Genomic DNA, 10050 nt, shown 5'->3' with positions numbered 1-10050 from the left:
TTTGGATTATTGACCCTTTGCCTCTCTATAAATTTATGCTCTCTCACCCTCTGTTTATGGATGTTTATTAAAAATTCTGCATATGGATCCAAACCCCTCTGCCTCATCCCCTTCTTTACACCAATGAAGATGCGAGGGGTAGTTACACTACACTTTAAGGTTATTCAGAGGTATCTACAGCATACCCTGCATATTTACCAAAATGAAAAGAATTTAGAATTTAGTTTAAAAACTTTGTTCACAGCTTTGATCTATGGAAAATGGAATGTGGAAGTACTCTGGGAATTTAGCCAAATGTGAGCTATTAGAAAGGCAAAAGGAATGAACACCACAGATAATTTATTTTGTTCAAAAAGTAGTCTGATTGTTGTTTACAGCTGCAAGATAAGAGATATTTCAAGATTACCTTATAACTTCAAAGTTAAAAGTAATATGTCTACTTAATCCTAGCATCGCTTATGCGTGTGTGTTTCTATGTAGAAAAAAACTTGCTGTGGTTGTGCAACAACTTTCCTCATTGTTAATTTGAAAGCACACCAAAAGGAAAGGAACCATTTTAACTTTGTCCAAAACAAGGAATGGAATGTGTTGCAGCTCCAGTTAAAATTTAACATCCAGTGCACTGTTTTTAACTTTCATGTTCAGTGCTAGGCTCTTTCGTCTGGACATATGTTTTAAGGTCTTCTGTTTTTCTTCATTGTGTTCTTTTGCAGCAAAAGGTAAGACAATTTTGCCGAAAGTTATGCTGAAGGGAAAGCATTTGAACCAAACGAGGGGATTTATTTAAGAAAATTCACTAACTTTTTCTGCATAAGTTTCAGATGTTACTTGGCTTTAAGAGTGAGTGTGCAATAATCAGTATGTATGCAGAACATTTTGTGACATTAGATTTAAATGCATACTGTGTTGTTTTGTGGATATTGTCATGTTTTGAACTTTTTTGTATTTATTTTTATGTTTGTTAGGGAGATTCTGAAGAACTGCTCTTCAATCAAAATGTTAGGTTATGCAGTTTTTGCTTTGTGTAACAATGCACATGGGCTTTAAGTAGTGTCATTTGGAAAGAGAAATCAAAAAGTTAAAGTCTCTTATTTAATGGAACAGTTCACCAATAAATTAAAATGCATTTTGAGTGGAACACAAAAGTAAAAAACATTTAGCAGAATCTTATGTGCTTATAAGCTGGGCTGCATGATTATGACAGAAATCATAATTGTTGATTTTTGTCCTTGATATTGTAATCTATTAAGATTCTTAATAGAAATACTTATTTGTTCAATTTCATGCCACATTCTTTATGTAGGCTACACATCCAAGGCAAGCTGAGAATTGTTAAAGGGATGGTTCACCCAAAAATGAACATTCTCTCATCATTTACTCAACCTCATGCCACCCACGATGTGTTTTACTCTGTTTCTTCAGCAGAACACAAATTAAGATTTTTACAAGAATATTTCAGCTCTGTAGGTCCTCACAATGCAAGTGAATGATGATCAGACCTTTGTAGTTTCAAAAATCACATAAAGGAAACATAGGAGTAATCCAAATGACTCCAGTGGTTAAATCTATATCTTCAGAGTCAATATAATAGGTGTGGATGAGAAACAGATAAAAATTGAAGTTCTTTTTTTACTCTAAATCGCCACTTTAACTTTTACATCTGAAAGTCACATATGGTGCCTGTTTAGTTTCACTTTCACATCTGAAAGTGGAGATTTAGAGTAAAAAAGGACTTAAATATTGTTCTGTTTCTCACCCAAACCTATCATATTGCTTCTGAAGACATGGATTTAACCACTGGAGTCTTATGGATTACTTTTATGTTTCCTTTATGTGATTTTTGGAACTACAAATTTCTGATCACCATTCACTTCCATTGTATTGACCTAAAGAGCTGAGATATTCTTCTAAAAATCTTCTGCTAAAGAAAGAAAGTCAAATACATCAATGCTGTTTTATACATCACTAAATCAACTTCACACATTGGCCAACTTTGTTATTAAAAATAATCTGTTATTAAATTTAAATAAACTGTACACAGGAATTGAGCAACACTACCATATTAGAACTCTCCCAGTATAATGACTGAAGCGATTACTCATTGTGGGTTTACACTGTTTGAGCCCTGCACGTCAGCGCGAGTTTACTGATGCTCCACACAGAGTTCTGCACTCTATTGAATGCTTTCTTTATAAATGAAGCTGCCTATATGTCACAATAAATCAATGATTTATACCATGTCTATGCCTTGATTACAATGGGAACCTTCTAGTTTTGTTGTGTTACTCATTTGCAGTGTATTTTCTGTCTACTTCATAAGTGAGCGGCACGATATTACAAATGCAAAATTACTATTCTTTTTTTTCTTTTGTTCTAAAGATTCTTTTTTCGAGTGTAGGGTTTTGTTTCTTCATCATTAATTTTCATGAGCCACCATGAACAGAGGTGAAATATCAAGCATCAGACTAGAAGTCCACCGATAGTGGATAACTAAGGTGGTAAAAAAAAGTCTGATAACCGATTCACTGGCCGATACTATTTTAAAATCAATTTATTGAATGTAAAATAATTTTTAGTCTTTCCTTACAGTGACAGGCACAGAAATAGAGGCTACAAGAGTCCAAATGTGTAAAATACCAGATGCTTGTTTGTTGTGCAACCAAAATCCCAATAATAACCTGAAAAAATAGAAGATTTGGTGCATAACGTGGGACATAACAGTTTTTCAGCCACAGAGAATGATAACATAGGGCATAATCTTACATTATTTCTGGGATGAAAAAAGGATGTTTTAACAGTATTCTGCATGTGAGGATCAAATGTCAAACTAGCATCAAATATAACTCCAAGCTTTTTTTGTTTTGTTTGAAACTCCAAAGCAGAGACATCCACAGACAGAGTAAAAGAGCCAGGTTTATGAAACTGGTAAGGAGAGCCAACAGAGCATAACAGTGCCACTTAACACTTATTCAGCATCTGTGTTCCAAAAGTATTTTTCCCATTCATTTTTTGTATAGGCTTTTCATAAAATCCTCCATAAAAGACTTCTAAGCCATGAACCAAACCAACCAGCTCTGAGGTGAATCACACATTACAAACTTTCTTTTTAGGCAATAAAGTATTTGAAAATCGAACAAAAAGACAAAAGTACAAGGCTGTGTACTTACTGTCTTTCACGAGGGTACAAACTACAATCCCATGAAGCATTGCGAATGATGTAATTGAATAAAAAACTATGGGAATATATCAAACTATTGATTTTAGGTTGTTGATTATAAGTATAGGAACAATATATTTTGTGTTTATTGCAAAATATTCTGATATGTACAATTAGGTAAGTTGTTTAAGGGTAAAGGGAGACCGACTCGATTACATCACTCACGGTGGGTAGTGGGAGAGTGGGTGGTTGCTCCTAGGCAAATTTTGCAGGGTTTCTTGGCCACAGTTCTCTGATTGTTGAACCGTTCTCTGCTGTACAATGGGTAATGTAGTCGTTTACCATGAATTCCGCTATCAAACACGCTATTTAAACAAGGAAGTTGAAATAACACAGGAAGGATGGCTTCAACAGAAGCATATACAATCGATGAACAACCTCGGAGCTCAAAAGGGTCCATCTTGAAATGTTAATAAGTTATCGTTGAAAATCAATTAGTCTATGGAAAAATGTAATGGGATTTTTACTTCTGGAGCCAGACTGTTGCGCTCTATTGACCCTTCGCTAAGCCCCGCCTTAAAAGAACTTCTGACCAATCCTGTCTTAGCAAATGTTGCCCTGCCGCCATTACACTGGCTGTGTCTCGTTTTTTTTTGTCTTTCTCTTATTTTGTATCTATTGTCAATGCCTTTTATGTATATACACTTACATTTATGCAATTGTTAACCTTTTTTGCATTCCCAATAAAAAAAATAAATTAAAAAAAATGAAACGAAACAGCCTCGATGACGTATGCGGCCGACAAATGCGACCTCCGGAGGACGCAGCCTTCCAAACAAGCCAGCCACTGACACACATTTGCTATTTTCCAATGATAGCCTATGGAAGCAATTTGTGCTCAAGTATTTTTAAGCAGGATTTTTTCAAAATAATAAAAAAAAAATGTAAAACGCGTTTTTGCCGGGTCATTTGTAATAGTGACACGAGTTACCCAGAGAGGACACCTGCAGTGTTTTTCTTTCGATTTGTAAAAATATCTTTAAACAAACCTGAAGAAGAGCATGTTATGGATTAAACTGTCAGCACCCATTCTAAAATGAACATATAACATCTGCAACGACACCTACATTTGCTCCAAGGTAAATTAAAGCTAATAACTGAACGTTCATTCATTTGTTTACTGATTCAAGTGAAAGTCAAAGCGATAGTGAATAAACAGTTCACAGCATCAAAATGAGTGTGTTATGAGACGTTTTAAAAGCTAATGTTATTAGATGTGTGATCGCTATTAAACGTCATGGTTACTTGTGTAACCTCCATTCCCTGATGGAGGGAACGAGATGTTGTGTCGATGTAGTGACACTAGGGGTCACTCTTGGGAGCCCGAGACACCTCTGGTCTTTGATAAAAGGCCAATGAAAATTGGCGAGTGGTATTTGCATGCCATTCCCCTGGACATACGGGTATAAAAGGAGCTGGTATGCAACCACTCATTCAGGTTTTATGCTGAGGAGCCGATATAAGGTCCGGACATTTCAGCGGGTAGTTCAGCGTTGTGGCAGGAGGGACACAACGTCTCGTTCCCTCCATCAGGGAACGGAGGTTACACAAGTAACCATGACATTCCCTATCTGTCACTCACTCGACGTTGTGTCGATGTAGTGACACTAGGGATCCCTATACGAAATGCCACAATTGGCTGAACTGTGTTACGTGAACTGGCGGTGTGTGGTGGGCAGACTACTGTGTGCCTCATAGCCAGCACACCAGGTCGACACGTAACCTCCCCCAACATAGTTATGAGTGTTGGACGGCCCTTTTTGAGGACAAGTCGACTACCCAAGAGATAGAGACAGGCTTAACCCAGTCGTGGCCTCTTTTCCCCTTCTCTTTTTTCCACTCCCTAAAAAAGAAGGGGGATTATCTGACTGGGCCGCCAGGTCTAGTCGGGGGGTGTCCCTCCCAAGGGGAAGACACAGCGGAGACCACACCTCGCCCAAAGAGAGGGGGGGATATTTAAGTGGAAGGATACGTCACATGGTCTTTCCAACCATGTGGAGAGTCTTCAAGGTAGATCCTGCCCAATGGGGGAGGAGTTATTACAAACATGGAGACTGGGGCAGAGGGGCTCTGCCCAAGGTAGACGCAGTTTGCCAACAGGGAAACGAATTAGCGGAAGATATATATCGCATGGGGTTAGCCTTAGAGGGAACCATCAAATGCGGAGCACCTACCCAAGAACAGGACTCTTAGTTAGTACGTGTACTGGGTCGGCAGCGAATCTCTCCAAAAACTCAACTGCACAGGGCTCGGAGGAAGTCAACCAGGGAACAAACTTGTGAACACTACTGGGAATTAATGGCACACGTCTTCAGCTCAAAAGGAGGTGGAAGGCACTATGTGCAAGCGATAAACCCGGCTGGCTATCCTGGGCTTATCCGCTTGTGTTGCGTGCCACTACCTGGGATGAAACCGGTTCCACCCGGAGGTTGTAGAACCTTGCAAATGTGTTGGGTGTTGCCCAGCCCGCTGCTCTGCAAATGTCTGTTAGAGAGGCACCCCTGGCCAGGGCCCTGGAAGCCGCTACACCCCTGGTAGAATGGGCTCGTAGCCCTACCGGGGGTGGCATGTCCTGGGCATGATATGCCATAGTTATGGTGTCAATGAACCAGTGGTGCGATCCTCTGCTTGGAGACAGCGCTTCCTTTCTGCTGTGTACCAAAGCAGACAAAGAGCTGCTCAGAGATTCTAAAGCTCTGCGTGCGATCCAAATAGATGCGTGAAGCGTGCACCGGACACAGCAACGACAGGGCTGGGTCTGCCTCCTCCTGGGGCAGCACTTGCAGGTTCGCCACCTGGTCCCTAAAAGGGGTGGTGGGAACCTTGGGCACGTAGCCCGGTCGGGGTCTCAGGATCACCTGAGAGTAACCCGGACCGAACTCCAGGCACGATTCGCTGACAGAGAATGCTTGCAGGTCTCCTACCCTCTTGATGGAAGTGAGTGCAGTCAGGAGGGCAGTCTTCAAGGAGAGTGCCTTAAGCTCGGCTGACTGCAAAGGCTCAAAGGAGGCTCTCTGTAGACCCTGAAGAACAACAGAGAGGTCCCATGAGGGAATAAGGCGCGGTCTGGAGGGATTCAGCTAAGGACTTACCGTTGACTGCGTCGTGGTGTGCTGCTATGGCGGCAACGTACACCTTCAAGGTGGAAGGGGACAGCCTCCCTTTCAACCTCTCCTGCAGGAAGGAAAGCACTGATCCGACTGTGCATCTCTGGGGGTCTTCCCGTCGGGAAGAACACCACTTAGCGAACAGACGCCACTTAAAGGCATACAGGCACCTCGTAGAGGGGGCCCTAGCCTGAGTGATCGTGTCTACCACCGCAGGTAGACCGCTTAGGTCTTCTGCGTCCTGTCCAGGGGCCAGACTTGGAGATTCCAGAGGTCTGGTCGCGGGTGCCAGAGGGTGCCCCATCCCTGAGAAAGAAGGTCCTTCCTCAGGGGAATTCGCCAGGGGGGAGCTGTCATGAGGAGCATGAGGTCCGAGAACCATGTCTGGGTGGGCCAGTAGGGTACTACCAGGACGAGCTGCTCCTCATCCTCCCTGACCTTGCACAGGGTCTGTGCAAGTAGGCCCACTGGGGGAAATGCATATTTGCATAGGCCAGGGGGCCAGCTGTGTGCCAGCGCGTCTATGCTGAGGGGAGCCTCGGTGAGTGCGTACCAGAACGGGCAGTGGGAGGATTCTTGGGAGGCCTGCCGTGACAGCATGTCCGCTGTAGTGTTGAGGTTGCCCGGGATGTGAGTGGCTCGCAGCGACTTGAAGTGCTGCTGACTCCAGAGGAGGAGACGGTGGGCGAGTTGTGACATACAACGAGAGCGCAGACCGCCTTGGTGGTTGACATATGCTACCATTGCCGTGTTGTCTGTCCAAACTAACACATGCTTGCCCTGGATCAACGGCCGGAACCTCCGCAGGGCGAGCAGAATTGCCAACAACTCGAGGCAGTTGATGTGCCAATGCAGTCGCAGACCAGTCCTGAGGCCGGCGGCTGCGTGCCCATTGCAAATTGCACCCCAGCCTGTTTTGGAGGTGTCTGTCATGACCACGACACACCTGGAGACCAGTTCTAGAGGAACACCTGCCTATAGAAACGAGAGGTCTCCCAAGGGCTGAAAAGATGGTGACAGACCAGTGTTATGACCACGCGATGTGTCCCATGGCGCCATGCCCATCTTGGGACTCGAGTCTGGAGCCAGTGCTGAAGCGGCCTCATATGCATCAACCCGAGTGGGGTGGCCATCGCCGAGGATGCCATTTGCCCAAGGAGCCTCTGAAAAAGTTTCAGTAGAACCGCTGTTTTCTGTTTGAATGCCTTCAAACAGGCCAGCACCGACTGGGCACGCTCGTTCGTAAGGCGCGCCGTCAAGGAGACTGAGTCCAACTCCAAACCGAGAAAAGAGATGCTCTGAACCGGGAGGAGCTTGCTCTTTTCCCAGTTGACCCGAAGCCCTAGTCGGCTGAAGTGTGAGAGCACCAGGTCCCTGTGTGTGCACAACATGTCTCGAGAGTGAGCTAGGATTAGCCAGTCGTCGAGATGGTTGAGAATGCGAATGCCCACCTCCCTTAACGGGGCAAGGGCAGCCTCTGCGACCTTCGTAAAGACGCGAGGAGACAGGGACAGGCCGAAAGGGAGGACTTTGTACTGATACGCCTGACCCTCGAATGCAAACCGCAGGAAGGGTCTGTGTCGAGGAAGTATCGAGACGTGGAAGTACGTATCCTTCAGGTCTACCGCCGCGAACCAATCTTGATGCCGGACGCTCGCCAGAATGCATTTTTGCGTCAGCATCTTCAACGGGAGTCTGTGTAAGGCCCGGTTCAGTACTCACAGGTCCAAGATTGGCCGCAACCCACCGCCTTTTTTTGGTACGATGAAGTAGGGGCTGTAAAACCCCTTCTTCATCTCGGCTGGATGGACAGGTTCTATCGCACCCTTCCGTAGGAGGGTAGCAATCTCCGCACGCAAGGTAGGAGCGTTTTCGCTCTTGACCAAGTTGAAGTGAATACCGCTGAACCTGGGCGGGTGCCTGGTGAACTGAATCGCGTAGCCGAGTTGGACGGTCCGGATCAGCCATCGCAACGGATTGGAAAACGCGAGGCATGCATCCAAGTTCCACGCAAGGGGGACCAAGGGGACAACATCGTCAGACGTACCGGCAGGTGGGGCCTCGCGGCGGGGCAGAGCTCGAGGTGCCACACAACGTCGTGGCCGTGCTGAGTCTAGGGACATCGAAGCACTTACCTGGCTCCTTGTGACCACCCCCAGAACAGCCTGGGATGGGGGAGGAAGAGGCCTGTCCTCGTTACCCATGGAGACTGCCACATCAAGGGCGGCTGTGTGCCACAGCTGGGCGCTCGGGGCGGAAAGGCCACCGCTGGAGCACCAATCCTGCAAGAAAAAACCCGTGGACGTTAGTCGTGGTGATGACCGTGCACAGTGGGTATGTGACCCAGGGAGGAAGAAAGCCGCTCTTTTGCTGAACTGTTGGGTACCGCAGCCACTTGGGCATGCGGCGAAATCAAACAAAAAGGCAAGAAAAGATTTTTCGCCCGGCCCTCCACCGGGGATGGAGTGGTCTTTTTACCAGCTCCAGGTGAGTGGGTTCCCTCATCTCTGGGTCGCCCGTCTCAGGGGCATTTTGACGACCTCTGTGGGTTCTTAGGCGCCGGCTAATTGATGGGTGGCATCTGCTTCCTGCGGTAGGCTCCACTCCAGGTGCAGTCACCGCAGGGGGATGCCCTTGGCGACAAGCAGATGGGTTGCGGGATCTTGAGCCACGCCGGGGCAGGATGTGCCGGATTGCCTCCGTCTGCTGTGCCGGACTGCCTCCGAGAACTGCTGGGCAAAGTCCTCGACAGTGTTGCCGAATAGGCCAGCCTGGGAAATGGGGGCAGCAAGGAACCGTGTCTTGTCGGCCTCGCCCATCTCGACCAGGTTGAGCCAAATGTGGTGCTCCTGGACCACTAGTGTGGCCATCGTCCGCCCGAGAGACCTCGCCATGACCTTTGTCACTCAGAGAGCGAGGTTGGTCGCCGAGCACAGTTCCTGCATCATATCTGGGGTGGAACTACCCTCGTGCAGTTCTTTCAATGCCTTGGCTTGGTGGACCTGCAGGAGAGCCATGGTGTGCAGGGCAGAGGTGGCTTGTCCAGCAGCGCTGTAGGATTTAGCCATCAGGGATGACATTAGCCTACAGGGCTTGGACGGGATCTTAGGGCGTCCGCGCCAGGTGGCAGCGCTCTGTGGGCATAGGTGCACCACGAGCGCCTTATCCACCGGGGGAATCGCTGTATAGCCCCTGGCCGCCCCACCATCGAGGGTAGTGAGAGTGGGGGAACTGCGGAATTGGGGCCGGGCAGTAAAAGGTGCCTCCCGCGATTTCGACAGCTCCTCGTGCACTTCCGGGAAGAATGGCACTGGAGTGGGGTGTGGCTGCTTTGAGCGGCGCCGCGAGCCCAGGAACCAATCATCAAGCCACGAGGGTTCAGGGGAGAGCAGAGGGTTCCACTCTAACCCAACGCTCGCGGCCGCCCAGGAAAGCATGTCCGTCATTTCGGCATCGGCCTGTGACTGGGCAATCATCCCCGAAGGGGGAAGCCCAGCTGAGGCTTCTGTGTCCGACTGGACAAGCCTGCTGTCCGATGCTGCGTTCAAGAGCTCATCATCTTCGCGGGCTCCGAACAAGAAGCCAGACTCGCTGTGAGATGAGCCGGCGAACTCATCCGGAAGCCCGATTGGGGCAGACGAGCGTGCTGGGGAATGGGAGGTCCGCGGGGGGATACCCAGCGGAGACGATCCCATTGGGGTCCCCAAATCGGCCCCAGTGCTAGCC

General features: G+C 47.2%; 1 protein-coding gene across 1 annotated transcript in view; it reads left to right on the top strand.

Moving 5' to 3' along the window:
• The first annotated feature begins 622 nt into the window (after positions 1-622).
• LOC127425817 (gamma-taxilin-like) overlaps positions 623-10050 on the top strand; it is a 36451-nt gene continuing 27023 nt past the window's right edge. Inside the window, exon 1 of the mRNA XM_051672099.1 lies at positions 623-719. Within this exon, the coding sequence (XP_051528059.1) occupies positions 638-719 (82 nt within the window). The 5' untranslated portion in view covers positions 623-637. The remainder of the gene's footprint in view (positions 720-10050) is intronic.

This window comes from Myxocyprinus asiaticus, chromosome 35 (genome assembly GCF_019703515.2).
Source record: "Myxocyprinus asiaticus isolate MX2 ecotype Aquarium Trade chromosome 35, UBuf_Myxa_2, whole genome shotgun sequence".
Taxonomy (NCBI): Eukaryota; Metazoa; Chordata; class Actinopteri; order Cypriniformes; family Catostomidae; genus Myxocyprinus; species Myxocyprinus asiaticus.
This window is presented reverse-complemented; position numbering and strand designations above follow the sequence as displayed.